Below are 16,352 nucleotides of genomic sequence, written 5' to 3'. Positions count from 1 at the left end.
TTTAAGGTGTTGAGTCTGCCCAAGGAGGAGTCAGACAGGCACCAGGCAGCGAGAAGAGGGATGAGGACCAACCAAATCTGGGAAAACAAATTGCAGTAGGTCTTGTGAGTGTTGGAGGTTAAGAAATCTTTGTGGCATTGGCTGCTTTGAACAGTTTGCTTTCCTTGTAGGCCTATGCCTTTAGTTTCTTCATCTGCTACAACAGGAATCATGCTCGGCTACCTTACAAGATTGCTAAAAAGGTTTTATAATGTGTGCATTCAAGGCATCGTAAGTGCTGAGAAAGGGCTTATAGAAGCAATCCTGCCTTGCTGTATGCTGAATATGCTGCTATTTTGCTGTAAAGAAATATTCCTTAAGAGATATTATAAAGATATTGAATTACCATTGATAATAGCAATTCTGCTGTCCCATGTCAGCTGTGCAGTCACTTAAGGAGGAAGAACTTCAACATTTGTAAACTGGTGGATTCCAAAAGATAGGAAATATTAATAGGTGTCACTACCAAATTTAAATAAAATAGTTCTGAAAATGTTACAGAACTTTGTGTGTATTTAGGAGAACATTTTATTTAAAAATAATGGAAGAATGTGAAAAAGTGAGCTGTTTGAGTGTAATTAAAGTGCTGCAATAAAATAAACTAAGAATTAAAAAAGCCAAGACTCTGTCACTTTGTTGTGAAGTGCTGTGAAAAATCGTAATTAAAGATAATAGTAAGGCCTTATTTGCTCTCAGAGCAAAATGTCCTAGTGCCCTGACATAGACAGAAATGTTTTTTTAAGAAGGTTGTTCTGCTGCTGCTGGAGAAGGGTGAAGCGCTCCTAGTATTAATAATGCTGTGGGAAGAGCAGGGCTAGCTGCTTGAATCATTGAAGGTTGCTATGAGAAACCCAGTAGTGTTTCCATAGGGCATACCGATGTAATTATAGAAGCTTCCTTTGAAAATTGATAAGGTTTCAGTTATTTCTAGCTCTGCTTCAGAGCAAATAAAGCAACAAATGTTGAACAGAGCTGACCTGTGTGTATCCTGATTTTATTTGCAACTGCATGAGGGCTTACAGAAGGTAGGCTAAAAGGAAACTCAAGTCTGTTAGAGCTTTGGCCATTTTGGGCACAGTTCTGAGAAGCAGTAATAAAGGATATTCGCTCTCAACCGAGAGCTGTTCTTTGTACTTGCCTTTTGGCTCTTGCAAGGAGAGCAGCAGATCCAAGAATCACAGAACACATTGTATAAGGGGAATGTTATGAAACTGTAAGTGTCGTGCTACACTCTGCTTAAAAATTGTGGTATACTTAAATGGGGAAGCACTGAGCAGCAATAATCCTGTGACATCTGTAAGGCTCTGTATAAGAAACAAATGCTGCTTTAGTGTAGAACATCCCAATGTGTGTGCTCCCTGTCCCCATGGGAGACTGGCTGCCTAGCAGGGGATGCTGCTTGTAATCAGATCTCTGCAGCTCAGTGTTGCTCCGGCACGTTGGTCTGTAATCTAGTCATGCCTAGCTTTATTTTACTGTTCCTATTGCTCTCTGTAAGATGGACTTCTTCATCTGAAATGAAAATCTAGAAGCATAGAAGTGCAAACTAAAGCTTGTGTATTACTTTTATAAAAACCCACGTTACTGGGTGTGATAAAAGTCATGGAAATATCTGTTTAATAAATGCAGTAGCATTTTCCAGATGTGAGCTTTAGCTTCTCAAACTTTAATCAACAGAGGACATGGGGTGATAGTATTAGCTCTCTAGTGTTTTTTTGCTTCCATCAGTTACAAGGCTTCAAATAGTAATTGCGGTTTAGCAACTGAAAAGAAATCTGATGATTGGATATGATGTTATCATTTCATTGGTATTTCCCCTTAAAAAAATCACAAATGTTGTTAATGCTGTCTCCTACAGTAGAAATATATATCCAGTAGAAATAACAAAATTATCCATTAGAAATAACAAATATTTCATATATGCAAGAGACTTAAATGGACCAGATGTTGTTGCTGTGATGGTCTATGGCTATAGGCAAGACAGGGTATTTAAGTGTAATATCTTTTTATTACATTGCTTTAGAAAAAGGTAGGCTGTTTTTAAGCAAACAAATAATTTTTGATTCTATGCAAGGTACAACAGATTTCTCTTGTATTTTTTTTATGGTTTTAATCAATGAAATCACCATCTGTATTGAGTATTATTTGATGTTTTAGAATCAAGTAGATTTTTTTCCGAATTTAATTTTTTTCATTCTTTTAGTTTTAAGAATAGAATTTCTGTATTCTGACATGGTTATTTCTGTTTGTTCATCAGCCTTGTTTCGTGCTGTCATTCTGTAGAACAGTAAGTGGAAGATAATGGCATTTTTGTTGTTGGGGTAGAATTTTCTTAAAATGTCATTTTGGGTTATCCTATTTCAGAACCTTTGCATCAGCTTTATGAAATACTGTATTGCATATTTTTTTGTCTGCCTTTTTTGTTTTGTGCGTCTATTTACTAGAGATCAAATGTAATGGCTGTTTCAAACAGATGCTGTGGTGTAGATTTCATTGCAGTCTAGTTAATAAAGATAACAAGAAAGCATGTAGCTTTTTCTGACTAGCCTATTATTCTATGGTCTGTGGGTAATATGTAGTTAATGGAGAAAGTATTACAGTGTCGTAACAGCATTAGATACTGAAGTACTATACCATCTTATGTTCCCTGAATCTCAGAAGAAGCTGAAATATACTGATCCTCTTAAGCTGTAGAATTGAACTCCTGAAGATGTTTTCGTGTAATTTGTTTTAATAGACTTCGTGAGCTCAAGGGGACCACTGACACTGTGAGATTAAGATGTTACTTTGCCAAGCTGCTTACCAGAAAAAGCAGCAGCATTTTCCTTGAGCAGTTTGCAAGCAGAATTTTCAACATAGAAAAGGAACCTACGCTACAGATGTGGAATTTCATAGTGGGAATGGTCAGGGTGGATTGTGTGTTACTAGTTTTTTATTTTTATTTTTTCCATCTGGGTGTTCTGCTTTTCACCCTTTAACTATAGACATACAGAAATATAATTGAATATAGCGAATATTATGTTTTTATACAGATGTGGAGCTATTTTGTGAAGTATTTACTAAATAGAAAAATAATTGTACAAGTATCTAGTAATGCTAGGTGTAGAAAGAAATTTTAAAGCCATCTTACATAGAGTGTGTTCAAGTCAAAATTATTTATGAAGTGACCTCAGATTCCTTTTCTTTTCCTAATTGCTACTTTTGGGTAGAATTTGTAAATGTGATGGAATCCTAAGGAATTTATTATCATGTTCAAAAAGAGAAAAGGGCAAAAAAAAAAAACTATCTGGAAGCTGTAGATTTAGCTGCTACGATGAATCTTCCCTTTTGATTTTTATGCTTCATAGATTCTGAAGCTGGGCTTCAACAGAAAATCTCACTAGCGTAGATTAGGTGAAGATAATGAAAGGTATTGAGAGTAGCGTAGAAGAGGAGAAATAATTGGATCCAAGAAGTTGGCAGTTACTGCATTTATATAACTTCCCAAGGAAAACAAGTGAAAAGCAATTAAAGGACTAGTTATAAAGCAGTGAGAATATTACTTTTACTTAAAAAAAAAAAAAGTCAATCTACAACATTTCTTTCTTGATGAAATCTGTTTGTTCAAAAGAATATTTTCTATAACTTTGGGATTATAAATAGAAGCAAGTGCTATCTGATGGTTGCAGTTATGAATTATATGAAGTTTGAATGTCTTGGGATGCTAACATGTTAAGAAATAGATATACCAATACAATTTTGAATGAATAAATTTTATATTAAAAGTTATACCTGTTAAAGGCTTGCTTATTTGCAGATTGACAAAGCTGAATGGGAAGAATTGGCATCCCAACTAAATCTTAACTTAATTCTAAAAATGAATTTTATAAACAAAATTGAAATAGTCTCTTTTTTACAGTGACAGCATTTAAATGAAATTTTTAGAATTTCTTTTAAAAATAACTAATTCCTTGAACATGTTTTTCCAGAGTTTCTGAACATCTTTGTTCATCTGTGATCATCTTAACACATTTTATATCATTTTGAATGATAGAGCTGTTTGCAGCTATAGCGTACTGCCATGTACCTAAATCTTTCGTAAGTCTAACAGGAGCACTTGGCCAGGATGAAGAGAGAATGATAACTGTGAAGACCTTTACAGAGTAAAAACACTTGGACACAAGACTGCTGTACCAATTTACGTAGGTGTGGATCTCCCGTTCTGGCAAACACCCGTGAGAGTATTACTGTGCATAGAGAGAGGATGCCTGCTTCTTGCTGGCCTCATTGCCTCTGTAGAGGTGACCAGTCAACATTTGCCATATTAATGTAGACAAAGCATTTCAAAACCATCATTTACCTCCCTGGGCACTTATTTGCACAGCTAATCGGATGCCCTCCAAGCCTTGCTGGTGTGACAAGTCATTTCTGTACCCAAGTCTGTGCTTGTTGCAAGCATTCATTTAAAGCTCCCAGGTTTTACAAAGGCCTCTTTAGAGACTCACTTCTCAAGGTTGCTATAAGGCAACCACTCTTTGAATCCGTCTTCATGACGCGTTACTCTTTTAACCCAGAGCCCTTTGCATAAGCTTTCACACCCCTGAGCAGAAAACATAGAATTGAAACAGAAGTTATGGGGAGGAGACGAAGTTGTTCCTTAGCTTTGGTTCTCTTTTATGTGAAGGTAGGGACCTTGAAGGAGGTCCTCTGCATCTAGACCTCCAAGCAGTGGTTGAGAGATGGATGCAAGTCCTCCAACGCAGGCTGAAATGTTCAGTTATGGCACACTAAAGGGACAGTCAAGACTAGAGTGAAGTTCTTGATTCCCCCACCCAAAGACTGAGAAATCCGAACTCCTTGAAAACTGTCTCTCTGATCTTTTTGCATTTAAAAAAATATTTAAAATATCCATCCCACTCTGTGGGAGGTGCCTTGCTTCACAGCTTGAGCGGAGCAGCCTGTTGGCAGCAAGGGGCTGGGCGGTGGGAAGCTGGTACCTGTGGTCAGCCTCACGCCTGTGATTCAGCTCGCAGCATCACCTGGAGCTCCCTCCCTTCAGGCTGATGCCGTGTCCCTCCCTGCTGCAACGCACTGCACTTGGACTGCTCCACAGCACATTGAGTAGATACCCCCTGTTTAGCAAATTTCTGACTGAAGCACGTCTTGCTGTCCAACAGAAATAATTCTACTCTGAGGCTCTTCTGAATTTTAAAAAGTGGTGGCTCCTGCTGTTTTCTTCAGTCAGCTCCCCCTCCTGTTTTTTTTATTATTTATTTCCAGTGTTGCAACGCAAGTGTCACATACAAAGGTGTATTGGGATTTTGGGGGAGGATAGCAAAACTTCAACGTATGTTCATAAGAAAGTGTTAAGAGAGCCTGTGGGCAGATATTGGAGATAATTAGGAACTACACAGAACTGCTGCAGGCTCGAGGGATGTTTGCAGGCTGCAGAGAGTTCCGCAGGGAAAGAAAGTGCTCTGTAATTACAGGCAAGGTCAGAGTAGTCAGTTCAGTGGAAAAGAGGTAGTAAGAGCTGGGGCTCTGGTGAAGATTTTTGAATGTCATTACCAAGACACAGTTGTTTTCACTTTTTTAAATGATCGTCCACTGCAGTATACATTGTGTAAGCGTTCTCTGCTGTGAAGATTTTGGCCCTTTTTTGAGAGAGATGATTCACACTTGGAAGTGAAGGGAATTTCTTGGTCACACTTTACATTTCTTTTTGGCTCTAAAGATTTTAAATGTGTGCTTCAGTGGTGTAAATCTCCATTTTGTTTAAAAAGGTAATACGCTTCATTTGTACATTTGGAACATCTCTTTCAACATCTGAGGTGTTTCAGCCCACCTCAGGTTATTTGTAGGTGAGGTATGTGTCCTGGCCTTTGCTCCAGGACATTTTGGTGACCATCTCAAATTCATCCCTCAAGAGACAAACTTTTGCTTTCTTTCTTTATGAGGGCAATGCCTTGAGTTTAGAAACTCTCTGTGCCCAAATTTTATCCTAGAAAGTATTCAAATGGCAATAGTGGTTGCAAGTTCTCTTCCCCTATTTCTCGTTTCTCCCTTCTGCTGTATGGCTCCATCTTCACAATTTTACTAGTGCAGCTGAACGTGGGACCATGCTGGGACTGCATTAGGGGTTGATTCAGCTTGAAACGAAAAAAAAAAGAAGTGTTTTAAGTACAGTTCAAAGTGAGCCATCTAGGCTGCTGTGGACTCTGCCTCCCACCCCAATTTTGCATCAGGAGGGTGCTGCTGCATGTGTATAGTCAGTTGATTCAAGGCACTGATCCAGATAGAAGTCAGTTGCTGTTTTAGGAGGATGTGTTTTTGGCTAGCTCAGCTTGCTGAACTGTTTGGTTGGGAGAGTACTAGTGCCTCTCTGAGGAGAGGCTGGAGGGGCCTAGGTTGTTTCAAGGGAAGGTGAGAGTGGGACTGAATCCAGCAAACCAGATTTATGTCGGTTAAGCTGTTGTGAAGCTTCATGTCTGAGCCTTCGAATTAGATCGTTTCCCTGATGTAGTTCACATTGAAGCACCTTGAATGATTGTCCTGGCATAAATGAGGGCATGGTGATGTGAGGACTCAGAAGGAAGTGGTGAGGAGAAGAAATGTCTTCAGCTTCTTGCAGCTGGGAGTGTTTGACCAGTAACAGATTAAAGGGACTTGCAGCAGGCCTTTCAAAAATAGGTGTAATAGTTAATCAGCTCAAGTAGAGTTGCTAAAGTAAGTGATTAAAAACAAAAGGCTAAGTATTATCTCTTCTGTATGTTTTGGTAGTTTCTGTTTAGATCAAATATCTTTAACTTTTGGGCTGGGCGAGACAATTTCTGCAGTTCCTTTATCTCTTCTAACTTCTCATGAACGACGTAACTGCTTGTTTACCTCAGTTCCTCCAGAGGCCGGGTTTTAACAATTTGCCGTCTTTCATGTCTCCAGGCCCCCGCCTTTTGGAGAATGTGTGTGTAAATTTGGCAACTGCCAGTTAATAGCTTCTAACAGTTTGCTTAAGAACCCTTGGTGTTTTTCTTGGAAGTATTTTTCCTGAAGACATTTTTAATTTTTTCTTGCTTGTTCTTCCTAAGTGTATTTTTAATGCAACCCCCATTAAGTCAGATGGTGTAGCATCAAGCAGCAGAAGTGGGATAGATCTAATAGTTCTAGAAATAATACAAATGTTGCCCTTATCGTTCATATAAGACAGCTGTGCATGAGAAAAGGTCTTTTGCTTTTAGAAATGTACAAAGTGTACAAATGTTGCTGCCTTCCCTGTTAAAAGAAGCCCAGAAGGTCATTCAGCACAGCAGCTATGCTCAGCTATTAGTATTTTTACTTGGTGGAGGAGGTGGTTGTGTGTGAGAACATTGCATTGAAGTCAATTCTGTCAGTATTCACAACAAATGTCTGCTGAACAGCCGCTAATATAAGCTTCATTTCTCTCCATATGCCAACAAATGCGTTTTTCTATCTCTTTTATTTGCTTAACAATATATCACAGTGCATAACTGACAGTACAGCGTCTGTATTAATGGACTGGCAGTTAGGATCACAGTGCCTGGTGTTGCGCCTTTGCTGTGGATCTGTTTCTGTGCAGCTCTGGTGGTGTTACCAACCTCCTCACATCTCCGATTAGCACGGCTGACTGTCCTGCCCTGCCCGTGCAGCTGTCTTGGAGCAGGGGAGGAACGTCTAGAGTTACCCAGGGATGAAAGCTGTGGAGAGAGAACCATTTAAGAACATACAGAAAAAACATTAAACGTCTTCTGACATTTCTTCTCTCTACCTAGGAGTGAAGAACATTTTTACAGCCTTATTGGTATATGTTTAGAATTGTCCTCCAAATTGTATGTTGTTCTGTAATACAAAAGAAATACAGAACCTCAGTGGGGCCTATAGTGCAATGGAAGGTGAATGAAGTAAGGATAATTAGAGGAGATGAGTGAAAGAAAAAGGAAAATCGGTAGTTACTCAGTTCAAAATTACATTTTATCCCTATGGAATTGTCTCTTTTTTAGTAGGAAGAAAATCTCACCCCCAAATGAGTTATCTTTTCTTCTATCTACTTCAGCCTTTTAGGAACTGAGTAGTTATTTTGTTAAATAACTTGGATAGGATTGGATAGTTGGATGTTGGATAGGATTTCTTAACTTACTTTACTTTGTGAGTTGGGTTACATAAACAATCAAGTGTCAGCTGGCCATCTCTCAGCTCTGAAGTGTATAGCCTGTCATAGAATGACTGCACTATCAGAAGTGCCACTTGTGTAGTACTGTGTTCAGCAGTAACCTTGAAGGTTAATCCCACAGTCACTGTCTGATAGCTAGTGGGATCATCTGCCATCAGCTTATGCAGAACAATTTGTGGTTTGATCCTTCAGATCAAAATGCAATTTTGTGGTCTCTCTTTTTTTAAGTTTATTTTTTCCCATTTTCTCAGTGTCTTGCCATCTTTATGGATTCTGATGTGTATCTTTTCCCATCTTAGTCTGCAAGGGGAGGGAAAATTTCTGTTTCCTTTGACCTCATGCAAGTTTGACAGGAAGGAAATTTGGTTAGGCTGAAAAAGCCTGAAATCTGGTAGCGTGACTTTTCAAAGACTCTGTAGCTTACAGTTCTTTCCATAAGGTTGCTGGGTGGTCAGAATCTTAAAAATGTGTCCTGTTGTGAGGTGTGTTTTTTTTTTTTTAAGATAATTTAGAAATGTTGTGTACTTGCTTACCTGGATTTGCCTTCTCTGCTTTCCTTCTTTTACCAGTCTCCTTATATCGTCACCTTCAGATACTCTATTCTGAAGCTGTGAAGAGTGAGGTTTTCAATAAACATAAAATGCTGAAGAGCTTGCTGCAGTATTGGTACACTTGGCTGTGCATGGCTTCTTTCTGTCAACAAAAGAGAGACACCTCAATGAAAGATGCATGAGAACAAGCAAATATTTTTTCTGGTTGTCTAACTGGCTTAACACTTGCACTTTATATAAGCGAACAGAAGCACTTAGGAGGTAAAAATGATGAGTTAAATATTGACACTGAAATATGAGAGCCACTGTTAATATTTTTTTTATTATTTTTAACTTAAATTAATATCTGAATTTATTCCTGTAGTGTGTGAACATAACTTTTTGCTGGTTTTGTGTGGAAGAAGAGCTATATTGGAAAAGCAAAATTGAATCAAATAATTGTGGATCCTTTTTTTTTTTCCCGTGTTGCAGGCCTAATGTGTTTTTGTCTCATTAGATATCTCTGCCTAAGAAATGTTTTACATCACCGGGCTTAGACTCAAAGCAGTATTAGAGAATGGTTTCAAGTAGCATCTCCCAGAACAGGAATTTTAATCTGCCCTTTAAGTGAGAGTAAAAGTACATTACTGCAATTTCTTGATATTTAGTGTCTGACTAGTGCTAGAAATAACTTACCAGAGGAAAAAAAAAACACAAATATTTCTTCAGGATCTAGTGAACTTCCAGGGTTGGTCCCTTCCCTGCCCTGAACGAATAGGTGCATAAAGCCTGGCTATAAAATCCTACAGTAGGAAATTTAGTTTGAACATTTCATCTGAAAAACTAAGTTCTCTTTATATGGGGAGCCCAGCCTGAATTCTTACTAGTGGTAAGATTACACAAATAACAGCTAGCTCTTATGTAATACTTTTTATTGTTAGTTCTTCCACATGCCTTGCAACAGAGGTAGTAACTGTTAATTTGTATTTTATTGTGGGGAAAAAGAAGGCAAAAAGCTTGCTTTGAACTAGTGGAACAGAGCAGGACTGTAGGACTGCTGTGATGGCAAAAGAGAAGGGGTGCATGTGTCTAAATCAGATACTGATCTTCTTGGGGGAAGACTAGCATTTAAATATTTTAATTAGGTTATTTCTTAGGAAATACCGAGTGGGCAGAAATGAAGGAGAGGGGAATAGAAAGAATTAAACTTTAATATATAATCTTAATTTGGCTTATCTTTTCTGTACTTAACGCTACTGTCTTAGCAGTATTTTTTTTTTTAACTTGCCTGCTGAATTCAAATGCAACATAAAGGAAGTGTTGGCCCTCACTGATCTAAACAAATGTCCTGTCTTGTAGGCAGGAGAAAGGTATACCTGGAGAGAAAGATATTTGAATAATAGCTGAGTTTATTCCTTTTGTACTTAGATTTTGTCATCTCTGCCTGTCCAGCTTTCCTGATGCAGTTAAGAGTATTTTTAAGAAGAGAAGCCTTTGGTTTCTCTAATCCTGAAAGTGACGGCAAATGAGACTCAGATGAGAGAAATCTGCTGGCCAACATGTAGAAGGGTCCTTTTCTCAAACTTGTTGATTTTCTACGCAGTGATTGAGGACAGAAATTGCATTCAGAGGTTGTGCAAAGCCACTGGATCTACAGTTGTATTTTAAAGTCCGCTTGAAGTTACGGTACTTTCACAGTTCAAACATTTCTGTTTACTTAACTCATACTGCTCTTACTGATGTTTCGGAGACTTCTTAATAAAAAGTGTTGTTGTCTCAGTAGGATAAAGCTTGCATCATAATATAGATGCTGGTATTATAAAATGTTTACTCCTGAATGCAAATCTGTTCAGGAGGAACACGCCAGTGGGTATGGAAATAATAGCTCTGATTTTCCAGGTACAGGATCAAGTTTGTTCATAGGATAAATGCAGTTTTTCTTCTTCAAACTGTTGCGTTCTGAAAGTTTTTTCTGATTTTTCTGTAATATGAACTGTCTTTGGAATGCAATTGAAAAGCACCATAGATCTGGGAAATCTACATAGCATTTCTTATATCATCCTCATGGTATGATGGGGGGGGGAAAAAGGTAACAACTATTGTTTTTAAATCTTGGCTAGTTGTAATGCTGAAAAGTCTGAAACGACTAACCTAAACCTCATGGATAGTTTTCCTGATAAGTTTGCTAGCCAAATTGTTTTGTAAACCATCTTATGGCCTTGCCTTGTTATCTACCTATCCATCCATGTTTATTTATTAAATTATTATTGGTACATCTATGCTAAACTGGAAAATAGTTAGCTACTCAAAAGGTGAGATTAATAGTGTTATATGTAGTATAGACAAGACCATTTTTACAGTTCCAATGAATGTAACAAATGCAATTCTTAATTTAAATGAGTTCCCTTTAGCAGCATCTGTATAGATGTAGTAACTGTTCATTTGCACTTCAGATATATCTCTGGAATATCCTGGGCACCTTTTTGTTTGATCTCTTTTACTCTAGTTATACGCTTTACATATAAACAGAATTGGGGTAATTTTTTCCACTTTTTCAAATGGAGAATTAAGTAGGATTTGAGTAGTCTTTAAAGTCCATCTGTATTTATTCAAACATCTAGGCTTTAATTTTGTAGCACCTTAGACTTCCTGAAAGCAGTAATACAAAGACAGATGATTGCTTTATTCTTTCGGGACTGTTACTTTTAACACACTTCCTCGTGGTTTGGAGCATCTGTTATATGAAAAATGGCTGGGAGGGCCAGGACTGTTCAGACTGGAGGAGAAAAGTCTTGGGGGGCGGGGAATCTGATCCATGTCTATAAATACCTGAAGGAAAGGTGCAGTGAGGATGGAGCCCGGCTCTTTTTGGTGGTGCCCAGTGCTGGGATAAAAGGCAGTGTGCACCAGCTGGAGCACAGGAGGCTTCTCCTGAACATAAGGAGGCACTTTACTGTGAGGGTACGGTTATCAAACATTGGCACAAGTTGTTCAGAGATGTTACAAAATCTCTGGGCATGTTACAGATGTTACAGAGAATTTCTTAGAAATCTTCAAAAGCTGCCTGGATGTGGTCCTGGGCAGCGGGCTCTGGGTGGCCCTGCTTGAGCAGAGGGTTGGACCAGATGGCCTCCAGAGGTCCCAGCCAGTCTGTGATCCTGGTTTTGTCTCTTGGGATCTAACTCTGCATCTGTTCTGCCGCTGTCACCTCCCTTCCCGACCCTTGCCCCACAAAGTTGCAATCATTTCCTAAGAGTTTTCCCCAGTGACTGTGGCCAACAAAATTTTTTCATAGTGTATCCTTCCTGGATACATTTCATTAGTTATACATATCAATTGTGAAAAAGAAAATATCGTACTGTGTGTCTGAATATTGCGTGTATCTATATACAACATATATATTTTATAGGAGCCCTATATAAAATCCTTAAACATAATTCTTAGAGATGCAGGAACTACTGTGACAGTAATGAAAGTTGTTTTGTGGCTTTTTTCTTATTTTTTCACTTTTTTCTTTTTCTTGTGTGTGTATGTGTGTGTGTTTTGTCTTTCAGAATTGGAAGAACACAGGGATCTCAAGCTTTGAATGTCGGGCGTCTTACAAGATTACCACAGCTAAGCTGAGAAGGCAGATGCAGCTCTGAGTACCAGATTGATTGAGCTGGTGTGTACTGCATGTACATGAAAACGCACATGTCCTTGTCATCACATAGACTTACTCTTGCGTATTCCTGAGAGCTTTGCAATTGATGAAAATTAATTTAAGAACCAGATGGAGCACCTTTCCAGCACAGGAATCGGCAACCCATGGAAAGACACCTGCCAGTAATGTTCAGCTTTCCCCATGGTCTTCACGGGTGAAAAAAGTTTGCAAGAAGAGGAAGAAAAAACACGCTACACACTGAAAAGGCCTAATAAATACCTCCACAATCTAAATCAATAACTGTGAGGGAAACAGAAGAATACCGAGGGCAGAGGAAACTGATTTTGTTATTGCAGAGGAATAATGTATGATCTTTGGCACATTTTGCTTTGGCCTCAGTAGTTTGTGAATGGACTAATAAATCGTGACCACATGTTGAGTAATGATGACTGGAAGTAAGTAAGTTGAGGAACTATGGGACAAGTCTGGGCATTGAACTGAGCAAACCTCGTCATCCTTCTTGAGTTAACCAGCTCATCGCCTTGCATATTCTTTCTCCCTCTCCTTTTTCCTCTTTTCACTTAGTGTGGTATAAATACTAATTGATTGAGCTCATAAATGTTACTCAAATAAAACGATTGGAATACTTCATATGTTTCCTTCTTGTACAGCTGCAAATGTTGTGTCTGGAACTATGAATCTGTGCTGTAGACAAGCATCAAGAAGGAAAGATCCGATCAAACAAGCAAGGAGAATACCTAGAGAAATAGTGAAACCAGGAAGTCAGATTTTTAATGCTGCTTCTTTTTCTTTTTTAGATGATTATATTTCTTCCTTCCTTGAATTTTAGAAGATTTTGAAAGAGCGCTTACTTGATGTGCTTTAATTCTGGCATTTGTTTTTTACAGTAGGATGAAAAGTCTGTGATTCCTTGTAGCAGAAAAAAAGGGAAAAGTAAAGGAAAACGAGCTTGACATTTTAGCCTGTTTTGGACGAGAGACAACTTCATGGTTCACCTGAGGCAAACTTACCTGCTTTGAAAGCTAAAAGCTTTAGAGTGTTTTTGATTCCACTATAAATGAAGAGGGGGTTTCTTTTTCATTCGTGTGTGGCGGCAAAAAGTGGGAAAGCAGGCAAGATAGCGTGATAAACAGTTCAGGCTGTGTTGGGTCTCTGGTGGAAAAAAAGTGCTGCAATGAAAATTGGATTGGCTTTGGATTGCAAAAACTTTTGAGTCCAACGAGCAGCTCAAGAGGGATTTCACATCTGGCCTGGCACACCAGTGCCTGCACAAGTTTGGGTCTGTTGTTTCGCACGGTTTGTGTGCCTTTTTTTCCCTTTATGCAATCTCTTTCAGCTTTAGCAGCAGAAATACATCAGATGGAAAAGATATGCCAGAGGGCAGCTTGGAAAAGATGAATGTCATATATATACATATATATGTATGTGCGTGTGTTTAAATTTCTGCAACTGAACTTTTGAAGAAAATCTGACTGGAGGAAATCTTAAAAGCCTTAAGTTACTTGAAACCTACACATTTGCAACTCTTTGTCTCTGGAATTGCATTACGCTAAACTGGAATCTCAGGCTGTATAAAGATTATATCAAGTTGAGCAAAAAGATGACTTAACCATTTCTTGAGCGCCTCTTATGAAGTAGCTGTTTCTCCAAAGGATAAGTGCACCCTCACTCTACAGACTCGAAAACAAAAATGAACCTGAATTTTTTTTTTAAGCGTTACTTTTTCTTAGCCAACTGCCATCATCTTTTATAGAGGAATTTTTCACTATGCATTTGGTGGATATTTATAAACACTGACCCCATCCTCCTCCCTTTCAATGATCTATCCCAGGTCAGTCTTATCAATAAAAAAAAAAATAAATTGATTTAAATTTTGTGCACTAGACACATCACTTTCTTATGTCAAAAAATAAAATATTTAAAAAGCATGTATGCAGCAGTGGAACATGGGCCTGTTCTTTGCAGCGATTCCAACATCCTCTGCCTCTCCTGGAAAGGGAGAGTTCCCAAAAGTGAGAAGGAGAAGCCCGTGTGCAGGAGGCGGTACTATGAGGAAGGCTGGTTGGCAACAGGCAATGGCAGAGGAGTTGTAGGCGTCACTTTTACTTCCAGCCATTGCAGGAGGGACCGGAACACCCCTCAGAGAATCAACTTCAATTTGAGGGGCCACAACAGCGAGGTAAGCAAACCGTGTGTTACGATTTAACGATCGAGCTTGGAGCTGGCTTTGGAAATAATAGCAGTAATTCTTGTAGAGCATTTCTGCTTGTAACCTGGTAGGGGAGGAGTATGGAGGAGGCTCAGGACTAATCCAAATGTGTTTGGAGGTTTTTTTGATAGATTGAAAAGCTTGAGGCTTATGGTGAGGATGTTCTTTGGAAGCAGGTCTGGAGTTTGCCCAATTTCCAGGCAAACTCGACAAATGCATTTAAGAGCATTAAAAACTGTGATAGCTGACTGCTTTTGCATAACATTAAAGTCTGGCTTCGAAGAGTAATGGAAAGGCAGAGGGGTGAGAGAGGAGCTCAGATATAGCCTGCCAGTTTTCAGAAACTGCATACCAGACTGTCCTGCAGCAGGCGGCAGTGTCGTCGTAGCTGTCACCTGCAGGAAAATTTAAGTTTGTTAGTAAATGGAACAAATGGGACATACCAGAAAAATGACAAGGTGCCCTGCAGTACAATACTGTAACTTCAGGATGCAAGGCATTGTCCTGATTACAATGATACAAAACCTCTTCAGTGTATTTTTTCTGAAAGGGGTAAATCTGTTGGTAGAAGCTGGTATTTCAGCAGTGCTTTATTGTCTTCCAGGCACCTATCTGTTTCTCTGCATAACGCTTCAAGGGAAGTGTCAAGGATGCCCAGTAGTGTGCAGGCTGTTAAGGGCAGGTGTAAGAATTCTTTTCTTGTTGTGTTAAGCGTGTGTTTTAGTTAAGCTACGTTTGCATTGGATATGCTCTTCGAAAAGAGTTTGTCTGTATCAAAGCTTTGCTCCTAGATCTGCAGGAGGAATAATGTCATATGTTCTGAAGTTAAAACCAAAGATACAATGCTCTTTTTCTTGTCTTTTGTGCTACTTATTTGTTTGACTGTAACACATGTTGCCCTTTTGACATAAGTAGCACCTAAGATTGAGGGGTGGATGGGTTTGGTTCTTGTGTTAATACCAATGAAGATCCAGTTTTTAAGGAATAAAGCAGTGAGGCATAATTATTTAGTCTTAAATAACTACTTGCACACACTTTGTACACAGGTATGTATAGACTGGGGTGTATTGTATGTTACATAGATTATGTTTATAGATGAGAGACAGACTCATGTACATATTTGTATGGAATACAATCAAAAAAACTTGAATGCGCCTCTTCCTGAAGGGAGGAGCTGTGTTTTAATCAAGCAGTCTGCTCTGGGCCACCTTGTGTTCTCAGTAGAACTTTCAGTTGCAGATTTGATTTTGTTTTTGAAATGCGAAATGCAAAGATCACATTTTCATTTCTCCTTATTTTCTTCTCTAACTATTCTGTGAACTGGGCACCTATTTTTCTGCTTTTGCATAATATGTGTATTGGAAACAACAGAGGAAGTGCTGTTCATGGGAACGTGAAATCTTGTTGCAGAATGTGAAAATACAAGGGTAGGCTTAAGTACGTGCCAGTTAAGTGAAAAAGATGCTGATGTGCATGCTGCCCTTTGGTTTGGGCTAGTTTTGCTTTACTTAATGCGATCGGCCATGAGATTCTCTTTCTGGGTCGCTGCATCATTGCTGTGTATATTGAGCTGTGCTGTTTGTGCATCCTTTCCCCTCACAGTGATTGGCACAAGAATCTCAAATGAAATTAAAATGTGTGATTTTTTTTTTCCCTGATTTGGGCTCTTAAATTGTGCTGAGTCAAGCTTGTCATAAATAAAAAGGGTTGTGTTTCTGTAAACAGTCTTTCTGGTAGCAGAAAATG

At 38.8% G+C, this 16,352-nt stretch overlaps 1 protein-coding gene across 6 annotated transcripts in view; it reads left to right on the top strand.

The window, feature by feature from the left end:
* The window catches only part of TULP4 (TUB like protein 4), a 157,633-nt gene that overhangs the window by 15,234 nt on the left and 126,047 nt on the right, over positions 1-16,352 (top strand). For 4 of the 6 annotated variants that reach the window (XM_083828781.1, XM_083828776.1, XM_083828779.1 and 1 more), the window contains exon 2: positions 12,288-14,576. In XM_083828781.1, coding sequence (XP_083684907.1) covers positions 14,325-14,576 — 252 coding nt within the window. In that variant the 5' untranslated portion in view covers positions 12,288-14,324. Of the gene's footprint in view, positions 1-6; positions 96-170; positions 6,745-12,287; positions 14,577-16,352 lie in introns of all 6 variants that reach the window. The other 2 variants (XM_083828778.1, XM_083828777.1) reach the window with 2 other exon arrangements.

Source organism: Anser anser (genome assembly GCF_964211835.1).
Source record: "Anser anser genome assembly, chromosome: 3".
Classification (NCBI taxonomy): domain Eukaryota; kingdom Metazoa; phylum Chordata; class Aves; order Anseriformes; family Anatidae; genus Anser; species Anser anser.
This window is presented reverse-complemented; position numbering and strand designations above follow the sequence as displayed.